At 44.1% G+C, this 23427-nt stretch overlaps 1 protein-coding gene across 1 annotated transcript in view; it reads left to right on the top strand.

Annotated features, from left to right (window-relative positions):
• Positions 1–19770, top strand: part of DOK6 (docking protein 6) — a 229008-nt gene extending 209238 nt beyond the window's left edge. The window contains exon 8 of the mRNA XM_054381801.1: positions 19631–19770. Within this exon, the coding sequence (XP_054237776.1) occupies positions 19631–19770 (140 nt within the window). The remainder of the gene's footprint in view (positions 1–19630) is intronic.
• Positions 19771–23427: the final 3657 nt, after the last annotated feature.

Below are 23427 nucleotides of genomic sequence, written 5' to 3'. Positions count from 1 at the left end.
AGCTGAACCAAGTGTCTCTGCTGAGCTGGGCTGCCCTGCATGGCTGGCTGTATGCTGACTATTTGGAAGATCTTTTTCCAGTCTGTGTCTTTATGCTTTCCTTCTTCTCTGTGACACTGTGGTGATCTCCAGTGCTGCACAAATTCCTTCCTGCTGGAGAAATGATTTACTATGCATTTTTACATGAAAGCAGGCACTGCTTAGAGCAGCCTTATCATAGTTCTGCATGTAGTTCTGAGAGTGGGAAACCCACTCTTTCCCTTAGCAGGATTAAGCCCACAGTGCTGGGTTCCTTTTCCATAATTTCAGCACAACAGCAGGGTGGAGGCAGGAATTTTCTGGTGAAGTTTTTAGGAGTTTAAAATATTCCTCCTTCTAAGAGTCGTGAATCTAAATCCAAATGCTGGTGCATATTTTGATTTAAATTGAGAAGGGCAGAGAATAAGAGGGATAATTTTTCATTTCTTAGCATGATATTAATTCTTTTAATAGTTCTCATGCTCCGTGTCATTCCCTCACTGCTATATTTTAGCATTTGCTTTGCATGTGTGGTCATGCAGTGGTCCTGGGTCAGTGTGGACAGGGGGAAACCATCTAAGCTGTCATTCATTACTTCCCACTACACACCTCTGCTGTGAGGACAGGCTGAGGGAGCTGGGGTTGTTCAGCCTGAAGAGGCTCCAGAAACACCTAATAGCAGCCTGACAGTACCTGAAGGGGCTACAAGAAAGCTGCAGAGGGACTTTAAGGTTTCCAAAGGCCTGCAAGGATAGGACGAGGAGCAATGGTTTGAAATGAGAGCAGAGCAGATTGAGATTGGATGCGAGGAACAAGTTCTGCACTATGAGGCTGCTGGAACACTGCAACAGGTTGCCCAGGGAGGTAGTTGAGGCCCCATCCCTGGAGATATTCAAAGTGAGGCTGGACAAGGTTGTGAGCAACCTGATCTAGTGAAGGATGTCCCTGCTGACTGCAGGGGGGTTGGACTAGGTGACCTTTGGAGATCCCTTCCAACCCAACCCATTCTGTGATTCTGTGGCTGTCAGTACACTTATCTAGTATCAATATAAAAACAGGCTGCTTTTTGTTTCCTTCTTCTTTTATTTAGAATGCCTATAAATATCTTTACTGAGTCACTGAGCCTCAAAACAGTGTTAAGACTTTTGTTGCAAACTAAGCTTTCCAAGAAGTAAATTTTCAAGTCTTCCCAAAAAGAAATAGTTCTTCAGTTCAGAATTTGGTCAAGTCCATTTGACATTGATCAGAAGCAGGCACATCTTTCCCTTCTCAACCTGTCACTCACAAAGCTGCAGAGTCATTAAGAAGAAATCATTTGCCAGAGTGAAGGAATCAACCAGAACGAATCAATCAGGGGTTAATATATATATAATATTGTAATTTCTGTTTCACATGCAAGGATGGCAGTGTCTTCTCAGTCTTTGATAAGCAAAGGATATTTTTTATTGCATTTACTTTTCCAGGCTTGCTTTGTTTTCCCCAACCATTTTCTTTCTTTGACTCTGGAGCCCACAGCACTAAGTACATGAGCTAGGCAGAGGTGAACTGCCACGTTAGGCTGAGTGTGTCACCAAATTTAAGCAGTTCTCAGGTGGGCTCATTAGGGTGTAGAAATTTTAAATTTCTTCTTTCCTACATTAGATATTTCCAAACCCATTGTTTGGTTGTCATCACAGGGTTTGCAGTTAGAAACATTCACAGAATCATAAAGGTTGGAAAAAACATGTAGGTGCCTGTGCTTTGGCCCTTATGTGTGTTCAGCCCTGGACTGGAATAATGGCTGAAGAAGTCCTTGATGAATTCTGTGTCACCTTCCCCTCTTTTCCAGAAGAACTAATAGGTTCCACAAAGCATTGTTCAAAACTGTGGCTGAAAGGAGCAAATGCAGCATGTCTTTAAAAGGCACTTCTGGCTCTGCTGTGTTCATAGAGACAAACAGCTGTGCATGCACCCAACCAGGTATAAGCAGTAAGTACCTTTTATGGATCATGCATTAGAGCTGCAGATAGAAATAAGACTTCAGGGCTAGATTTGATGAACTCATTTCTTCTCATTACTGCTGTGGATTGTGAGATCCATTCCTTGGCCTTTGTCAGTGCCAGTGGAATAACGAATGACCTCCTGGATCTACCAGAACCATTTGCTTTCTTCTTCTTCCCTTTTCTTCTGGACAGAATATCAGGTACAGTTATTCTTGCTGCAACAGGGCAGAGTGCTTCAAACTGCAGGAGTTTTATTCCTACAAAATTTCCAGCAACTTTTTCACCTATTCCAGTTCTGCAGCTGAATGAATCAGAGCCCCAAGCCAGGTGGCATATGTCTTGTGACTATAGCCTCTCAGAAATACAGTACAGCAGAAGCCTAAATGGAAACACATCTTCCTGAAACCATCTGTTCTTGCAGATATCTGCAACAATAAAAAAAATAAAGGCTTGAAATGCTCCTGTGCTGTTTTCAACCTTAAAGGCATCTCCTATTGGTCTCTCCTTTCACTCTTGAGAACATCAATTTGTTTCGCTTGGAAATGACTTAGCTGCCATGTTTGTTGCAGTTTGGTTGATGAGCTTTGCAGGAGCTGACTATAGCTGGCTTACCTATAGATGAATATTTATAAAACAACATTTTGAATGCTGGGAAGTGCTGGGTTGCCTTCTGGTGAACGTAGCTTGGCACTGTTTGTGCACTTTATAACAGCTTCCAGGGTGTAACCATTCCCCTCCTGGCTGTGTTATTTATTTGAGGGAAGCTTTGTGTGATTTCTTCCCAGGCAATCAGCCACAAAGGTGATAACCTTTAACTGTTACTTATTAGTTTAATTGCATCAGGTTGTCCTTATGACACCTTGCCTGTAAAAATGCTTAGCTGGAACAATACTCCTAAACTTGTGTATTTAGATCATGCTCCTTAATTGGGGCAGTCTATAGAATGTTCACAGATTGCATCAGATTGGGAGGGATCCTCAAAGGTCATCTTGTCCAATCCCCCTCTTATCATTGATGTTAAAAAAAGGATAAATTTCATACTGGGGTTGAATTTGTTGTTCTGTCAGAGTTGTTGCCTTCTGTGAGTGCTGCAAAAAGAGTACAGTTTCACACCCAGCATCTTCTCATGGCTGAAATCTCATCTCCAAGATTACAATATCTTTGCTGATGTCATGGCCATTATTTTAACTCTGCTTTCAGAATTTCTGTAGCCCCTTGCAGTGGTATTTGAAGACAGAGATTTCTTCTAGAGTGAAATACAGGTGACAGCCCTCAGAAATTCAAGAAATGAACCACAGTGGCGTAAACCTTCAGAGTCCTGAAGGGCTAACAAAGAGCACAAGTGACACAGGGAGAAACAGCAAATAGAACTGCAATTTCCAACCTAGAAGGTCAATGTTAATCCATAGACACCTCCAGTTTACCTGAAATAGTTTTAAACCTATATGACCACATACTCGGTGAGAAATTCTGCTTAGGCATCAGATATTGGGCAGGAAGGGAGAAACGGCACAGGAGTCACACCTCATGATGTGACTGGCAGGTTTCATCTGCTTATAACTACCTGACAGCATAAATTTGCTCTCTTTTGCCATCATGTCTCATTTCAGAAGAGTGATAGAGCAGGGAAAAGCTGCTCTTGATCAGACTGGAAAAGGTGTCAGCCCCTGAACCATGAAGCATAATTGCCCTTTTACTGGGGGCCACAGGCATGTGCTGGAAGAGGGAATCTTTTTGCCTGAGTGTCTTCTTCTAGCAAAGGGAGAAGTAAAAGGTCACACCAATTATCCAAGCAGTGGATAGTGTAAGCGAAATGAGCAGCTTGGTGAGGCTGCAGCCAGAGCCCCAATTACTGAATCAGACTGAGGGAGTTTTTCATACTTGGCTGACATGCTGCACACCACAGACCCCAGCACCCCTGGGGGAATCAGGTGTGACTGCAGCAAGAGGAGGTTGTGAGCCTTCCCAGAAGTCATTTCATAGCATCATAGAATGCTTCAGGTTGGAAGGGACCTTTAAATGTCATCTAGTTCAACCTCCTTGCAATGAACAGGGGCATCTTCAACTAAATCAGGTTGCTCAGAGCCTGGCCTTGAGTGTTTCAAGGACTGGGGCATCTACCACCTGTGAGCAACTTGTGCCAGTGTTTCACCACTCATTATTAAAAATGGCTTCCTTACCTTTAGTCTAAATCTCCCCTCTTTTAGTGTAAAACCATCATCTTTTGTTCCGCCACAACAGACCCCGATAAAAAAAAGGTCTGTCCCCATCTTTCTTATAGGCCCTCTTCAAGCACCAAAAGGCCACAACAAGGTCTCCCCAGAGCCTTCTCTTCTCCAGGATGAACAATCCTAACTCTCTCAGCCTGACCTCTCAGGGTCTTCCAGCCCTCTGATCATTTTTGTGGCCTCTTCTGCACCTGCTCCAACAGGTTCTTGTCTTTCCTGTGCTGAGGACTCCAGAGCTGGACACAGTACTGCAGGTGGGTGTTTGGGAGCAGTCCTGATGGAGGTGGAAGTTCATGGCCTCAGCTGATACCTGGAACAGAGATGGAGCCTGGAATGATGGCTTGGTACATAAAAAGCTGCACTTCGCTTCAATGTGGTGTTGTTGGTGGAAGAAAAAATAATCCAACTAATCAGAAACATTTAAAACAGAAAGGGGATATTGGCTACTTATTTCTCAGCTAAAATCAGTCAGCCCCAATGGGGACATGCGGAGAGAGGTGGGGCTGTTCAGCCTGTGGAAGAGAAGGCTCCAGGGAGACCTTAGAGCAGCCTTCCAGTACCTGAAAGGGGCCTGCAAGAAAGTCAGGAAGGGACTTTTGACAACTGCTTGTAGTGATGGGATGAGAGGGAATGGATTGAAGCTTGAGGAGGGCAGATTGAGACTGGAGATTAGGAAGAAATTCTTGACAGTGAGGGTGGTGAGCCACTGGAACAGGTTGCCTGGGGAGGTTGTGGATGCCCCCTCCCTGGAGGTGTTGAAGGCCAGGATAGATAATCTTCAAGGTCCCCTCTAACCAAACCAATCTATGAACCTACTAAAAATTACAGCAGAAGGTGAAATACAATGGGTTTGCTTTAGCAAGAAGTTAAATCTTCTGGGGAAAAGATACTTCCATTTTTCAGGTGGGACCAGGTCATTCTCATTCAGATGCTTTATATCCAAATGGTTCCTTTTTTTTCTTTTTTTTTTTGTTGGCACATGAAAAAAAAAAGATTGCATTATAATACAGTTAATTAATACTCACACTTTCAGCAGGTGTGTTACCTTCTCATATGACAGTGGAACGTTCTGCTAAGTGCTGTGTGACATGACAGCAGCTGGGATGAATCACAGAATGGAGCTGAGATATTCAAATCTTTTAAGCAGTAATGGTATTCCAGCTGATAAAGCACCAGGTTTTTTTAAAAATGAGATTTATTTAGAGTTCCTAAGACAGGTAAACAGCTCAAGGAGTCCAGCAGGGCACATTACAGGTGATAAAATTGTTAATGGTGTGTCACAGCTTACTATGCTTCCATATATTTCTCTTCATTTCCCTCCATAATATTTAGTACATGCCCTATAAAGCATCATTTTTTATCAAGTTCCCCCTTTAAATGTATGGACACTTGAGGAGCATATAACAGAGAAAAGGGTTTTGTTTTTTTTTTTTTCAATCTGAGTATATGAAATAAATCCAACATAGAAATAAATCCTATGAGGAAAAAAATAATAGTGAAACAGAAAAAAAGCACTAAAAATACTCAAAATCTACTAGAACGGTTTTAAGATTCTTCATATTCAATTAGACCTTTTCCACTGATCATGCTGCAAAGCTCAGTGGAAAATGTTTATGCATGATATTGCTGATTAAGTTTAAAAAAGCAAAGATAGGGAAATACGTAAATAGAAGCTGTAGGAATCCTTAGGAAAATTCAGTCAGATTTGCTCATCTCTGCAGAAATAGCTTTCTATCATACAATGATAGAATGGTTTGGGCTGAAATGGACCTCCAAAGGTCATCCAGTCCAACCCCCCTGCAGTTGATCAGGTTGCCCAGAGTCTTGTCCAGCCTGACCTTGAATATCTCCAGGGATGGGGCCTCAACTACCTCCCTGGGCAACCTGTTGCAGTGTTCCAGCACCCTCATTATGCAGAACTTGTTCCTCATATCCAATCTAAATCTGCTCTGCTCTCATTTCCAACCATTGCCCCTTGTCCTGTCACTGCAGGCCTATTGGGAGCAGTCCTTCCGCAGCCTTCTTGTAGCCCTGTCAGGTACTTGAAGGTTGCTATTAGGTCAGCCTGGAGCCTTCTCTTCTCCAGGCTGAACAACCCAGCTCTCAGCCTGTCCTACTTCCTATTTCTAGTGAAGCAGAAGCTCAGTCTAGCACAAGATGATACTAATGGGAGGTCAGCAGTTGCACTGTCTGCAGGTTTGCTGATGACACCAAACTGGGACTTGTGGCTGACACCCCCTCAGGGTGCCATTCAGCCAGACCTGGACAGGTTGGAAAGTTGGGAAGGGAGAAATTGAATTAAATCAAACAAGGAAAGGGGTTAGAGTCTTGCATCTGGGAAAGAACAATCCCATGGACCACGATAGGTTGGGGACTGACCTGTTGGAGAGCAGCATAGGGGATAGGGACCTGGGGGTCCTTGTGGACAACATGAGCCAGCAATGTGTTCCTATGGCCAGTGGCATCCTGGGGTGTATCAGAAGGGCTGTGGTTAGGAGATTGAGAGAGGTTCTCCTCCCCTTCTACTCTGCCTTGGTGAGGCTGCATCTGGAATATTGTGTCCAGCTCTGGGCCCTGCAGTTCAAGAAGGACCTCAGGGAACTGCTTGAAAGAGTCCATTGCAGAGCCACAAAGATGGTGAAGGCAGTGGTATGTCTCCCTGCTGAGGACAGGCGCTGGGGCTCTTTAGCTTGGAGCAGAGGGACCTGAGGGGTCACCTCATTGCTGTTGATAAAGATGTGCAGGGCAGTGTTGGGAGGACAGAGCCAGGCTCTGCTCAAGGATATGCAATGATAGGACAAGAGGCAGTGGGTGCAAGCCGGAGCAGAGGAGGTTCCACATGAACATAAGGGAAAGCTTTCACTGTGAGGGTGACAGAGCCCTGGAGCAGGCTGCCCAGAGAGATTGTGGAGTCTCCTTTGGAGACATTCAAAACCCACCCGGATGTGTTCCTGTGTGACCTGGCCTGGGTGATCCTGCTTTGGCAGGGAGGTTGGACTGGATGATCTTTTGGGATCCATTCCAACCCCTAACATTCTGTGATTTTTTTTGAGTGAAGCAGGTCCAGGAGAGGGCCACAGAAATGGTCAGAGGGCTGGTGCATCTCTGCTGTGAGGCCAGGCTGAGAGAGTTAAGGTTGTTCAGTCTGGAGAAGAGAAAGGTGCAGGGACACCTTGTGGCCTTTCAGTACTTAAAGGCTTTTTATGGCAGATGAGGACAATCTTTTTATTGGGATCTGTTGTGAGGAGAGGTCATGGTTTTAAACTAAAAGAGGATAGATTTAGACTAGAGCTAAGGAAGAAAGTCTTTGTTGTGAGGGTGGTGAAACACCGGAAGAGGTTGCCCAGAGAAGGATGCCCCATTGCTGGAAACATTCCTGGTCAAGCTGGATGTGCCTCTGAAGAAACTGACCTAGTTGAAGGTGTTGCTGCTTATTGCAGGGGGGTTAGACTGGATGGCCTGTAAAGGTCCAGTTCAAACCATTCTCTGATTCATAAATTATGAATTTTTTATATCACTATCCTTTCCTTTCTACTGCTGATGGCCTCATGCCCATCTTGCTCTTAGCTAAACTGCTACCCAGCACCAATCCCTTTAATATGCAACCATCCTGTGGGCTTCATCTTTGTTCCCCTTGTCAGCTGTTATCTGCACACTATGACTACAGACACTCAGAGTGAATTTCAGCTCTGCATTACAGCACTTCCCAGTCAAAGCCAAGAGCAAAATGGCCATCAGGAAAACACCTCTCTTTAATGTAAGACACTCTTGTCTCCAAACCCCCACGTGAAGTGTAATTACTTTGTACATGGCGTGTTCTGAATGGGATTGCAGGTTATTGCCTTCTGCTCTGGGCACTTTCTTTTTTTTGCCCATTTCTCAGCTTGCTTTAGTAACACTTAACTAATAGGCAATGAGAGAGAGCAAAATGAATGTCAGTTAAGATATGATAGTTCTCTACCCCTTCCTGATTGAGCAGATCAGGCAACTGATTTGCCAAAATGCACTGGGGTTTGTCAGGCCTCTCTTCCTGGCAGCTGTGATTAGGGAAAGCTGTTGAAGGGACTGCTGCTGTGCTGCTCTTACAGCTTCCATGATTTGAGAGGCCACAAAAGAAATACCAGCAAAGGGGAAAAAAAAAAAAACCACCCCAGCCTCAGTGAGATGAGGAGCAGAAACAGCAAAACTTAGGGCAGGATATTTACAGTTTTAATAACAAAATCCCAGAGAGAAGGCCCAGAGGTGATCATTTCAATGTCCCACTATCACTGTTAGATTTGATGTTCTATTTATTTCTTTTCCCTTGCCACCCAAATAAGCAAAGAAATAAATAGAACATCAAATCTAACAGCAGAGTAAAGTGCTGTGGCTTAAGCCACATCCAAGAGAGTAAAGCAAAAGGGATTCCTCCCATCAGCAGCCACACAGAGATGAAGCAGTGTGCCATACCTGTGCAGGATTTACCTCTACCTCATTTCCTCCAGCTTCACACAAGGCTGATGGAAATGACCCAGCTTGATCACAGTGAATTTCCTTTCAGGGAAAAAAAAAGGCAAAAGCACATCACTTTACATCCCTCAGTGAGTTATAGCCATTGTTTTTTATTTCCTGGTGGGTAATTGAAGGCTTTTACAGCTAGGAGAAATTATTTATAGAGTCATGAAAAATGGATTAACTTTCCTGAGTGCTTCATTGATGTTTGAGGCCTCTACTTTATTCCAATTAAACTTATATAATCTAAAAATCAGTGAGCGTCTTCATTTTAGAGAATAAATAATACAGGGAAATCATTTGTTCAGCCTCTGTAAACTGCCTTATTTCCACATATTTTATAGGTGGGATCTCTGCAAGAAACAAAAGAACTCCAAGTGCTACTAGCTCAATACACACAGAAACCTTTCCTTTGTTCCCAGCACCTTCAGTGCCTCCACAAAAGCCAAGATTTGAGGAGGAACTTAGGAACCTTCTCCTAAACTATTCAAGCACTTGCAGAGGCCAGTACCCAAGCACCTGCATGGTTCTTTACCATGGGGGTAGTGCAACACTGGAACAGGTTGCCCAGGGAGGTGGTTCAGCTCCTATCTCTGGAGCTATTCAGTGTGAGGCTCAACAGGACTCTGGGCAACCTGATCTAGTAGAAGATGTCCCTGCTGACTGCAGAGGGGGGTTGGACTGGATGACCTTTGGAAGTCCCTTCCAAACTGGGCCATTCTATGATTCTATTGAACATGCAGGAAATCTGATGTATCTGTTCCCAAAATCAGCTTTATAGTTTTCCTATTACTTAAAGAATTTGTCAAACTAACAATACACCTCAAGTATCACTCATAAAATCCATTTCTGATTTTGTGTGTGTGTGTACAATCATAGAAGGTTGCTCAGAGCCTTGTAAAGCCTGACCTTGAATATCTCCAGGGATAGGGCCTCAATCATCTCCCTGGCAAACCTGTTCCAGTGTTCCACTACCCTTATGGTGCAGAACTTGTACCTAACATCAAATCTAAATCTACTCTTCTCTAGTTTGAAGCCATTGTCCCTTGTCCTATCACTGCAGGCCTTTGGAAACAGTCTCTCTCCATCCTTCTTGTAGATGCCCTTCAGGTACTGGAAGGTCACTATTAGGTTTCCCCAGAACAATGTTTGTGTTTCTCATCTAAGAATTGTGGAATTTGATTTCCAGTTCAGATCAGTTCATGTTCATTGATTTCATAGATTAGTTTGGTTAGAAGGGACTTTGAAGATCATCCAGTTCCAACCCCTCCACCGTGGGCAGGGACACCTTCCACCAGCCCAGGTTGCTCAAGGCCTCATCCAACCTGGCCTTGAACACCTCCAGGGAAGGGGCATACACAGCCTCCCTGGGCAACCTGTTCCAGTGTCTCACCACCCTCACTGGAAAGAATTTCTTTCTAATCTGCAGTCTCAATCTGCCCTCCTCAAGTTTCAATCATAGAGATGATTGCATGGCACTCAGCAGGTTGTCTTTATTATTTTAGTAGGAAAGTGTTCCTAAATTTGTTACACTTTTTTGTAATTCAGTCTGTCTCTTTGAATTGTTCTAAGTAGTGCTAGTGAAAGGCAAGGTCCTGTTTTAAACAAGGTTAAGCAACCTTAGCTTTTAGGTTAAACGCCTACAGTCTCATGTCATATTAATTAAGCCTATAATTTCAAAGTGGGCTTTTTTATAACAAGAAATTGTGTTCTTTCTTCTTTAGAGCTGCTGGAGAGCTTTGTCTTCCTGTCTTCAAGTGTTTTCCTGTCTTCAAGTGTTTGAGGAAGCTTCTTAATCATTGCCAGGGATCTAATTATCAGCTACTGCAATATTTTCACTTGCATATGGCATCTATTATTACTCTCGGGTTGTAGCTTGAAATAACCTCTATGTCCCCTAAAGATTCTTTCTGAGGACAATTTCATAGAAAGCTGTTTCATAGAAAGCTTCATTCTGAATAGCAAATGGTTTAATAAATGCTTTCAGAGCATGGGTATAAAACAGAGCAGCTTTTGAAAGGTAGGATCTCTAGAAGCTGTGTTATGCCTGCAGATATCTACATGAGATCTCTTTTCTGAATTCTGTTCATTGGTGACAGGAAAAAGTCATGGAAAATCACAGAATCACAGAGTGTTAGAGGGGAGCTCCAGAGATGATCCAGTCCAACTCCCCCTGCCAAAAGCAGGATCACCTAGGGCAGGCCACACAGGAACACATGCAGGTTAGTTTGGAAAGTCTCCAGAGAAGGAGACTCCATAACCTCTCTGTGCAGCCTGCTCCAGGGCTCTGTCACCCTCACAGTGAAAGCTTTCCCTTATGTTCATGTGGAACCTCCTCTGCTCCAGGGCTCCACACCAAAGAAGTTTCTCCTCATGTTGAGGTGGAACTTCCTGGGTTCCATCTTATACCTGTTCCTTGTCCTATCACTCGGCACTACCACAAAGAGCCTGACACCTTCATCCTGTTACCCACCCCTCTGATATTTAGAGACATTGATCAGATCCCCTCTCAGCCTTCTCTTCTCCAGGCTAAACAGCTTGCACAAACCACTCTCCTCCTCCCATTCCCAGCAAAATAGTTGAGGTAGGTGGTTGAGGCCCCATCCCTGGAGATATTCAAGGTCAGGCTGAACAAGGCTCTCAGCAACCTGATCTACTTGAGGATGTCCCTGCTTATTGCAGAGGGGGTTGGACTGGATGACCTTTGGAGGTCCCTTCCAACCCAGACCATGCTGTGATTCTATGATTCAATGTTCTACTCACATACTGAATTACCTTGATAGTGGGAAAAAGAATAAAATGCTGTTCACTTCAGTTCAAATGCTGAAGAACATTAAAAGGCTTTTTAATTGAAAATTAACATGAAATATTTTAAATCGTTAGAGGGTTTTTTTTTTAAAGATATTCACTCTCTTACTATATTTCCTATCTATTTTATCAAGCAATTTAAATTACTTTTATCCAAAATTATTTCTGATAAATGAACTAAACCATTTTCTTAAAAAATTACTCCAAAATATATCTCCTGATATTCATTTTCCCGTCAGAAAGAGAACTCTTTTGATTCAATGAAATCCAAAATTACTTAGAAAATACAAAATTTGGGACCCCAGCTGTGCTCCTTGGAGTTTTAATTCCAAGTGTGGTTAAACTCAAGGGAAAATTTTATATTTCTTTCTTTGGAGCTGAAACAGGCCCAGAGTTTCACTTGCAATAAGTGGCTGGAAATCAAAGTGCTGTCATGGAGTTTATGCTATTTTTTCACTTTCCATCTGCTCCTTTCCATTGCCTCTCTTTTTGTGAGTGGCAGCATAATAATTGCTGTACCAATTAATGCCCTTGCAATTCAACTGGCATCCTTACTGCAAAAAAATGAATGTTTTGCTTTGTGGAGGTTTGTCCTGCAGTGAAACTTTGCTTTAGCTTATTCCAGTCATCTAAGAGCAGCAAAGGAAAAGCTGCTTGGTCATCAGCAGCTCAATGGAAGCTGCTGTATATTCAGGATGGAGAGCTGGCAGGGTTCTAACCAGCAGGAGTTTATAAATAGGAGAACAGCAATCATTTCTTTTCTGCCTTAATGAAAGTATCCTTTCTGATGCAATAATAACCACTTCACTGGGCTGAGATGGGAGTAGGGAGGGGGTTTTGTGAGGGACATTTTCTTTAACCACAATGAAATGTGGAGCCTCTTTCTTTGCTACAAAAGCTCTTGGAGAATAGAAGCTTCCACCTGAAATAAACAGTCATAATGATTTGATTTCTTGCACTGTTTCATCATGCAGCACAGAAGGCAAATTATATCCTGTGCTGTATCAAGAGCAGTGTGGGCAGCAGGGCAAGAGAGGGGATTCTGCCCCTTGATTCTGCTCTGCTGAGACTCCACCTTGAATATTGTGTCCATCATCCATGGTGTCTCCGTCATAAGAAGGACACAGAGCTTCTGGAGTGAGTCCAGAGGAGGGCTACAAAGATGATCCAAGGGCTGGAGCACTTCTGCAATGAGGACAGGCTGAGGGAGCTGGGGGTGTTCAGTGAAGACTCCAGGGGGACTTTAGAGCTGCCTTCCAACAACTGAAGGGATCCTACAGGAAGGATGCAGAGGGACTTTTCCTGAGGGTGTCTAGAGACAGGACAAGGGGAATGGTTTCAAGCTGAGGGAGAACAGAGTTAGACTGGAGCTGAGGAAGAAGTTCTTCAGTACAAGGGTGCTTGGACTTTGGAATAGACCACCCAGGCAGGTTGTGGCTGCCTCCTCCCTAGGGGTGTTCAAAGCCGGTTTGGATGAGGCCTTGAGCAACCAGATCTAGTTGAGGCATCCCTGCCCATGGCAGGGAGGTTGGAGTATGGAGTAGATGATCTCTGAGTTCCCTTCCAACCTGAGCCATTCTGTGATTGTGATCTTCCCTGCTGGACTCTCAGGGCACAGCCACAGTGCCTTTCCTGCATCAACAAAAACGCTCCAAAGAGCATCAAAGGTTGAAACACCTCAGAACACTCTTCCCCATCAAAACTGTATCTTCAGTGCAATCTGTGGACCTCCTCTGGTATGAGTAGGAGCTTTCAGTGATGGTGGGAATGTCCTTAGAGGCCATAAATCCAGATTAAAGGCTGCTGCTGGTTTTGTGAATTTGTCTGGCTCAAGGGCTGCATTTATTACCCGGTGAGAATTGTGTGAGCAAGCAGCATCCAACTACCTCATTCTTACTAACGTTTTATTCCTGAAACATCTGTTAGCTAATTGGATTTTTTCCACCTCCTTGCACCACCCTTGGTGGATAAAACCTCATCATCTCTGTTCCACTGGTTTCCAGACTGTTCTGTCTATTGTGAACAACAGTTTCCCAGTGAAAAGCAAAGATGGCTTTACAGTGAGTGATTCACTTTATTTGGTCTTAGCTTGCACTCACTGGCTGACAGAAACATCTTCTGAACCACCCAGGTTTTCTGTAGCATTTATAGAACCATCTATGGCAGTCACATTGTCCGCAGCAAGCCTCAGAGCACTCCCAGGTACAAATCACCCTGCTAATAAAGAGATCCAATTGACTTTCATTTAATGACTTCCATTTTCTGCTCCTCATGTTGGGAATGGAAATGTCAAATTTTATTTTCAAAGCTCATGTTTACTGTGATTACCTAGAAAAGGGAAACTGCATGAGAAGAACACTGTTTTGTTTGCAAAGTCATCTGTTCAGAGGTGAAGAAATCCCAGAGGAGAGCTTGCTGTGCAGCGGTAAAAGTCTGTTTCTTTATTTTGCCTAATGGATAGCTGATATAACCCACTTCAAAGGCCTGCAGTAGAAGCTGGAACTCAGAGGACTCTCTGCTTCTATTTATTTTTCATATTTGCCCTGCAAAAATCTGCCTTTATATTAGATCTTGCATTAGAAAAGCTGAGTCACAGGGCTTCCAAACTGATCCTGCAGCAGAGAAGTGAGATCTGGTGGCAACAGCAATCACCTGCGTTTGGTTGCATTTTGCTCACAGGCCATCATTCCCCACGCAGACTACCTGGCAGCAGGGCCAGTCTGAGCAAAACCCTGCAACCTCCTGCCCTTGGCTGCTTGTTCCTACTCCTCAGCTGTGCCAGTGCAACGATTTGCAGGTCTCCTGCAGACTAGATGACCAAAGTGCTTCAGTCTCCAAGCAGCCTTTCAGCCGCAATGGCACAAGCAAGGGGTAGTGAAGAGCAATGTGAGCAGAGTGGAGAAAGTCAGTTTCAGCTGACTTCAGAAAGTGTCATGTCAAACCTTACCCACATGCAGAGAGGGATTTTAAGACAGGTCTTGTACATCATAGATGAATACTCTAACCAAAGAGCATGAGTCCCTTGAATTCTTGTGCTAGAAAAGAGAAAGGGTTGGCACCTGCCTTCTGGTTAAGGATCTGAATTCTGAATTTGAAACAGAGGAACATCTCCCAGTAAGCAGCAGGAAGGGAGATTTCAAAGCTTATCCCTGGATCTCTTCTCAGCTTCATTTTTTTTTTCATTTCATTCAGCTGAGTACTGCAAGTTTTCTCTGTGAAGTTGTGATCAATCTCCTTCCCTGTACATCAGTCACTGCTGTTACTAGGAAACCATTGGGTTTTTCCTCTGAAGAGTTAGTATAAATAAGCACCATGCCATGAAATAAGATCCTTTGTATACTGCCTCTGCTTCCAACATCATTAAGATCAGGAAAAATCTAATTTTGGTCTAATTTGCCAGGTTACATTAAATTATCTTGATGAATCATTCATGCTTAATTGCTTTGGACTACAGCTTCATTGCATTCTATGATCCTGAGAGTAAATTTAAATAAAGGATGAAGCAGGGCTGGGTAATGCTTTGCCTTTCCGAGGTCCTGTCCTAGAGCAGAAAAAAAAAAAAAAAAACAAACAAAAAAACCCAAAAAACAACCAACCAACAATTCCTGTGTAAGCCAGGACACAGTGCTGCTGGTATCTTCAGGTCATGAAGTGTGGGTTAAATTCATCCTACACTGGCATCGGAAGAATTGTAGAATTAGTTCTGTATTCTTGAAAAGAGCTGCAAAATCCTCAACCAGCCTCCTCCTTCTTCTCTCTTAACCTTTTCAGACTCAGATGTGACACAGAAAATATCATTGAAGCAGGAAGCTTAGAAAGCTGTGGAAATGAAATTCTTTACTGCAAAAACTTTTCCTGTATCTTTAGTTACTGTTGGCAGAAAACATAACTGTGGAGATGCTGCAGTACCTATAGATGGTCTCTGAGGTCCCTTCCATCCTAAGCCATTTTGATCATATGATGCTGATTCTACCTGAGATTCTGTAGGGCCAAACACCTTCATGAGTATTAAAATAATATTTACAAGGAATAAAAATCAAATAATTACCACTGAAATTTTCCAGCATGACATACACTAAATTAAAACAAACAAACAAAAAAGCTGAACAAAAACATAAATGTTGGGGATTTACTACTTAGAAGTCTCAAGCCAACTTGGAACTATTGAACTATTTCATTATTTTACCACTGTTACATTTTGATTAATTTTATTTACGTATATGTTGTTGGAGCAGGTCCAGAGGAGGCCAGAGGTGATCCAAGGGCTGGAGCACCTTTGCTGTGAGGATAGGCTGAGGGAGCTGGGGGTGTTCAGTCTGGAGAGAAGACTCTGGAGGGACCTTAGAGATGCCTTCCAGTACCTGAAGGAATCCTACAGTAAGGCTGCAGAAGGGCTTTTCATGAAGGTATCTAGAGGCAGGACAAGGGGGAATGGTTTGAAGCTGAGGGAGAGCAGGGTTAGACTGGATCCTACAAGAAGTTCTTCAGTAGGAGTGTGGTGAGACTCTGGAATAATACAGTGTGGATGCCTCCTCCCTGGGGGTGTTCAAGGCCAGGTTGGATGAGGCCTTGAGCAAGTTGAGTCTACTTGAGAGGTGTCCATGCCCATAGCAGGGAGCTTAGAGATCATCAACTCCTACCTCCCTGCCCATGGTGGTGAGGTAGGTGTAGATGCTAAGGTCCCTTCCAAGCTATGCCATTCTGTGATTCTATGATTCATTAATTTCTAAACAATGGATGTCCAAAGTGACCACATTGCACAGAGCTGTTTTTTGCTAACCTCACAGACCCTCTGCTACCTGTAGCTTTCTCCTTTCATTTGAACCAATGTCCTCCATTCTTTTTGTTGTGATGCCCATACGTCACTGTCATGCTGTTCAGCTTGAGCCCTGCCCACGTGTCTCAGATCTGTTACCTTTGTGAAGTGTGTTTTCATCACCTGGATCTGACTGTCTCTGTCTGACTATGTATCCTAGCAGTCAGGGAAGAAGGAGAAGTTGCTTCTCCTCATTAAGCTCTTTGGTTACAGAATGGCTGAAATCAACCCTGCTGTGACATTTAGCAGGTACGGATTTTCTTGTAAGGGATGTGTAAGCAGCTGAGACATAGAGCCAGGAAATGGAAGACTTGAATTTAATTTACTTTTTAACCTTAATAGGTTCAAATTCATCATCCAAAAGATGTATTCCAAAAGACTGCCTTCTACCTGAGCTAGAAATGAGTTGAGTAGAGGCTCTCTTCATCACTGTATTAAAGCTGCATTATTCTACAGAATTGAATCTGAAATTAATTTGATGAGATACAGCACATGGTACAAACAGGCCTGAGTTTAGGAAACTCTCTTGGTTGGCAAATGAAAGTAAAAATGTGCGAAGGCCTCAGTGATTACCATGGTTAAAAGTTGGTCAAAGCAATAAAGCAGATAAAATTGTTCTCAGACAATGTGTTATGTGTCCAGTTCTGGGCCCCTCAGGTCAAGAAGAACCTCAGGGAACTGCTTGAAAGCCTCCACCACAGAGCCACAAAGATGCTGCAGGCAGTGGAACATCTCTCTGTGAGGACAGGCTGAGGGAGCTGGGGTTCTTTAGCTTGGAGCAGAGAAGCCTGAGGGGTGACCTCATTCCTGTTGATAAAGATGTGCAGGGCAGTGTCAGGAGGACAAAGGCAGGTTCTGCTCAGGGGTGTCCAATGACAGGACAAGGGGCAGTGGGGGCAAGTTGGAGCAGAGGAGGTGCCATGGGAACAGAGGAAAAACTTTGCCACTGTGAGAGTGCTGGAGGCCTGGGGCAGGCTGCCCAGAGAGGTTATGAAGTCTCCTTCTCTGGAGACACTCTAAACCCACCTGGATACATTCTTGTGTGACCTGCCCTAAGTGATCCTGCTCTTGCAGGGGGGTGTTGGACTGGATGATCTTTTGGGATGCTTTCCAATCCCTAACATTCTGTGATTCTCAGTGGTTTTGCTTTGCAGCTCAGCCCTCACAGCCACCATACATTTTAATTCAGTTTGATGCAAAAGCTTCTTGAAGCAGCAGACGTTTAGACCTGGCATCTCAGACAGGCTTTGATAGCCAATGTCAGCTTAACATAGTGAATTAATAGCAAAACCAGACATACCAAACTCTTCCTGCTTGCTCGTGCTCTGGAAAGGTTTTTTATCACCATTAACATGCCTCTGGGAATTCAATCTCTACTTTTATTGTCTCCAGTGTCACTGAGATGCTCCTTCTATTCTTTTTTTCATTTATTTTGATGTTGTTTTCTCTCCTGGTCCTAGTACTGCACTGAAAACTCATCTGCAGGAGAATCACAATTGTGTTTTTTTATGAAGCACTCAGTTATAGCCAAACTCTCCAAATACAAGTTAGGACAAAGTTTTACCAAAATCATTCTTGATTCCAGCACTACTGGGGGATTCTGGAATGCTGCTAGCTGTTTTGAAATCTTTCAACATAAGCTGAGTTCTTCAGCATTGGAGTCTCTACTGTTACAGCTACTCTTTAATATGTAGGAAAAACAGGATTTTGCATTTCTACATAGAGTAGATGCATTAAAGACATTTTAAAACCCATTATTCCAAACCATTTTAAATCCAGGCTTCAACATACATTGCTAAAAATTGGAGACTATCCATTGCATGAAGATAGGTACTTTGGAAATGAATTTTTTTGTTACTGGTTAAATCTCCATTTCAAAAGGGAATTTTGAGATAGGACAATGACCAGGTTACAGAATAGGTTTATAGGGCTCACCTTCTCAGTTCGATCATTGGCTTTATAATGGCTTCTCACACATGATTTCCCATCTCACTGCCTGCAAGTGAGCAAGCCATGGGTGTATGAGACCCACAAGCCCATCTGAAAAAGTATCATAGAATCCTAGAATGGCTCAGGTTGGAAGGGACCTCACAGATCATATCCTCCAACCTCCCCACCATAGGCAAGGACACCTCTCAACTAGACTCAGCTGCTCAAGGCCATCCAACCTGGCCTGGAACAACCTCAGGGAGGAGGCATCCGTGCCCTCCCTGGGCAACCTATTCCAAAATCTCCCCACCCTCCTCTTCCCAATCAGTATTGTGCCACACGGCCCATATCCCACCTCCAATTCATTTTGAAATTAAAATGATGCTGTGCTTCCCTGGCAAGCTGGCATCCTGTTTGAAAGACAGTGAGAACACAAAGTGGTGCTTGTGTGACAAATCCCTCTGAAACCACTGACACTGCTTCCACCACTTAAGCAGTGCTTCAGAGAAAGAGATGTGTTAGTTCTTTACCATCTCTAACTAACAGAACTGAGATTTACAGAGTATCAAATACAGAATCGTAGAGTGCTAGCGGTTGGAAGGGACCTCTGGAAACCATCCAGTCCAGCAGGACAAGGTAGGGCAGGTCACAGAGGGGCTCATCCTGGCAGGTTTGGAATGTCTCCAAAGAAGGAGACTCCACAACCTCTCTGGGTAGCCTGTTCCAGGGCCATGTCACCCTCTCAGTAAAGAAGTTTCTTCTCATGTTGAAGTGGAATTTCCTGTGACTGAGCTGCTCCTCATCCTATCGCTGGGTATCACTGAAAAGCTACCTGGCAGACACCCTTCAGATACTTGTGGACATGGATAAGGTCCCCTTTCAGCCTTCTCTTCTCCAGACTAAACAGCCCCAGGGCTCTTTCATCCAAAGAGAGATGCTCCAGTCCCTTCATCATCCTCATAGCCCTCTATTGGACACTCTCCAGCAGATCCCTGTCTCTCTTGAACTGGTGAGCCCAGGGCCGTATGCAACATTCCTGACGTGTTCTAATGAGGGCTGAGTAGAGGGGATACAGATACATAGTTAGGATATTCTGCAACTTTAAAAAAAAAAAAATCTAACCTTAAATTATACCTGAATTTTGTCTAGGACCTTCTGCCTTCGCTGGACATCTGTCTCAGCCCCTTGTGCCCACAGGCACAGGCAAAAGCTTCCTCTGCAGGACCCTATGTGGCTCTGCAGGCACTCTGGAACCATGTGGCAGCACGAACTCCGCCCATCGGACAAAAGGCTTAAAGTAAACTAAGATTACTCAAAGCCCCTGGTTACGCCTTTTGTGTCTGTGTTTGCCCCCACAGGTCACAGCCTGGGCTCGGCGAAGGTGTCCCGGGCACAGACGTTTCCCAGCTACCCCTCGGAGCAGGGTGAGGAGCACCAGCAGTCCCTCTCCCTGGCCAGCAGCTACACCTTCAGCTACGGCTCGGGCCTGGTGCAATGACAGCCGGGGGCGGCCGGCCGAGAGAGACAGTCATGCCTGGAGCCTTCCCCCGGGGCTGGGGAGCCGCTGGCCCCCTCTGCACTCCACCATTTTGCTGTGAAAACCGATGCCGGCCAGCTCCAGCCGGGTCTCCGCCGAGGCGGGAAGCTGGAGAGGCGGCTCACCCGGGGCAGACGCTAAGTCTTTCTTTCTTTATTTTGCCGTTCCTTTTGTCAATCTGTTCAGAAAGGAGGGGGGCGAGGGGAGGGGGGGGTGGGAAGCGGGACACCTTGGTGTTGTGAGAAACGTGGTGGAAACAAAAGAAACTGTGTCGGTGTGAAAGTTTCTGCATGCCCGGAGCAGGCCTGCGCTGGGGGCAGCAGGGCGGTGGTGCGTTCCACAGCGGGGACCTTCCCGCCCGCCTCCAGAAGCAGCCCGGCCCTCCTCGCCCCTCAGCGGGGTTAGGTCCTTGCTGGCTGCAGCCACTGCAGTGTGGCCGTGTCGGCGCTGCGGGGCTCACCTTCAGCCCCAGCTGAGTTTGCTCGTTGGGTGTCTTTGGAGCAGCAGGCTGAGGTGGTGTGTTAGGAACAGAGTTTGATGCGATAAGGGGAGGTTATCGCCCCCTGGTACGGCTCTAACCTTAGATTCCTGGGGCACAAATTCATCCCTTCTCACGAGCCCCCGAGAGCTGTGAATGTCCACATCAGCAGCACAGTCTTGTCCGCAGAACTGCTGTGAAGTCTTCTTATTTGCAGATTATTTAAGTAACCATGCCTGCAAGCCAAACTTTAAGAAGCAGGAAAACTGTTCTGAAGAAGGATAAAAGCAGGTCGCGTCCATGACTGGCAATCATCTGTGCCATGATGTGGGAGAGCTGAGCTCTGGCCTTGTCTTTCTGGTCAGCTTTACTTTGATTCTCCTCTGTTTCCTTCTCAGATTTCTGTTGTAGCTGCACATAGTATCTTGTATTATCATGTGTCAAGCATCAGCTCATTTTCAAAAGGAGGATGAGTACCTCTCGATGGAAACATTCTGTCTTTGGAAGGCACCTTTAAAATTGACGGTTGGAAGGCATACCTGTAGGTGGGGAACAAGCTTGTGTCTCTCCTGAACATTTAGATTTCTGTAGGTAATATCAAATATTTATCTGCTCCTCATGATGCCCTGAAATGGCTGAAATTCTGGGGAGAAAAATCTGCCCTCTTGCTACGATGTGAGCAGCCTTGTGCTGTGTTGCCTGTGCAACTGCCACGATGACCAGAGGGATTTGTCCCATTAGCTGTACCTCAAGACAGGTAGAGGAAGTATATAAAGGAGAAGACACACAGGTTCTTTTCCAATGAAATAATCTGGTTTATGTACCATAATTTAACTGGGAAAGTGCTGTTGGGTTGTTTGATATAGACACATATATATCTGTATTTAAAAGTACAAAAGAAACTTCTGCTTTTGGTTAAACCTATACAGTACATCCAGCTTTCCCCCAACCATTTTCCAGGCTAAGAGACCTTGCAGGCTGAAAGCGTTCTACACTTCAGTGAACAGCTGCTGAATAAAAAAAAAGCTGGAATGAAACATTTCTACCCACCACAATCAGCTTTATTTATTTTTCCCCCTTTCCCCCTGCCTGGTTCACTATCTCTTTTCCTTCTCATGCTGCTGCCCTACTCAGAAATAGAACAGCTCCCTACAGAGAGTATTTTGATGAGCTAAAATGAGAAACTGCTATCCCACACTGTCAGGGAGCTGTACCTATGGTGCCCTCTGAGCTGTACCCATCAAGGAAACTTCATTCACATTTTCATTTAAGAATAAAGAAAAAACAAAGAAATAAATAAAGTGGTTGACATTTTGCTTTGGGGAATTTCCAGTTTGCAAATGTTGCATATAAAATGAGATGCAAAAGAATGGATACTCTGATGGTTTCATTCTGTTGCTCAGAGCAGCTTTGCCAAATACAAACCTTTTGAGGAACCAGCCAGTTATCTTTATTCCTATGCAACTGTGATTCTTTCACTTGTACAATTACCTATTTTCTTTAAAATTTCTTAGATGATTTCCAATGTGTTCTGCAGATTTCAGTACTGTGGCCATGGAACAGTTTGCCTCTGTGACCTGAATGCTACTCATTGAGTACGTCAGTATTCTACATGGTCCAAAAATGCGGAAAAGGCAACCAGGAGAGTATCAGAACTGCTTTATAGTTCCAATACCCTTTAAGAACCTATCTAAATCCTAAAGCCACTGCTTTAGCTGTGTTAAAAAACATAAAATCTATAGAATGTGCTCTTTCCGTTTCCTTGGGAACAGTTGCTGTCTGTCACAGACAGTTTTGCCTTCGCATGCAATACATGAATGTTGTCTGGTTAGTGAAGATATAGATGCCATTTCTAAAGAAAACAGACCAAAAAATAAACTAAAATTAAAAAAAAAATAAAAAGAGGAAAAAGAAAAGAAAGAAAAGAAAGAAAAGAGAAGAGGATAATTGGCCATGTTTAGGAGTTGTATAAATATTTTCATTACATAATGCAGCTGCTCTCTAAGCTCAGTTTATAAAGACCTGTGAAGTCCCAGCTGGTAGCAATAGGCAGAATATTGAGCTTCAGGACAAAGATGGAAAAGGCAACCAACCAACAGAAATCTGCCTATGAGGAACCTCTTCCTTGTAGAAAGTGCACACAACCACACTGGAAGCTGGAAACAAGGCACAGCTTCACAAGGTACTGTAGCACTGTCTGTAACCTCAGCACTGAAGCACAAAGACATGGAGCAGCCAGCGGCTGCTGCCATTGGTGCCACTGCAGAACAGGAGATGCTGTCACTGCAACATTTCTGTATTTGCACAGCTTCCAGAACTGATCCTCAGAAAAGCTGCATGAAAAAAACAGGCAGGCACTGTGCCAAGAGTTTGCCAGATAATTCTGCCTTCATGGAATTTCTTTAATTCCTGGAGTATGCCTGGTGGTAACCTAAGCGACTCCCCACTGAGACTGCTTTGTACAGCTCCTAGTGACTCTGCCAGAAGGAAAACTCCCTTTTGGCACACGTGGTAGAGCTGCCTGCCTAGAGACTACAAGGACCCAGTGGGTCCCTGTTTCAGTCTCGGCTTTCTTCATGTGCAAGGCACACAAATATCTCCACTCCTGACCCAAGAGCAGCTCTCTGTTTTCAGCTGATGAGCTGTGAATAGATGGAGGGCAACCAACTGTCTTCGGTGGTAACCAGGTACAAGTGGTACAGCTGGAACTGATAGAAGAAATGCTACTGAGGCTTTCACTTTCGTTTTGGTTCTGAGGAAGTACAATGAATGCAGAACTGAAAACAAATTGACTTCTTTTTTTAATGACTCTTGATGACAATAAATCCATCCCTGTGCTCAAATAACACACAGCATTACTAACTAGTTATACTCACTGATGTATCCTAAGTGTAAATATTAGAGATTGATGCATGCTGCTGCTACTTTTGATTTTGAAATCACTTGGTGCAGAAAAAAAGGAGAAATTGAAGGGGACTGATAAGAAATTACCGAATGGTGCTGAGGTACTTAAATAGGCCCAAATTAACAGCTGTAAATCATTAGTGATGGTGTAAATTATCAGTGTACTCCTTGAAAGCAATTTTGCCTGCCTGTGTATAAGGAAGAGGAAAGAAGAGTTGGACATTTTAGAGAAACGC

The sequence above is a fragment of the Indicator indicator genome, chromosome 6, assembly GCF_027791375.1.
Source record: "Indicator indicator isolate 239-I01 chromosome 6, UM_Iind_1.1, whole genome shotgun sequence".
NCBI classification, from domain to species: domain Eukaryota; kingdom Metazoa; phylum Chordata; class Aves; order Piciformes; family Indicatoridae; genus Indicator; species Indicator indicator.
The sequence above is the reverse complement of the archived record's forward strand: the minus strand, read 5'-3'. Positions and strand labels throughout refer to the sequence as shown.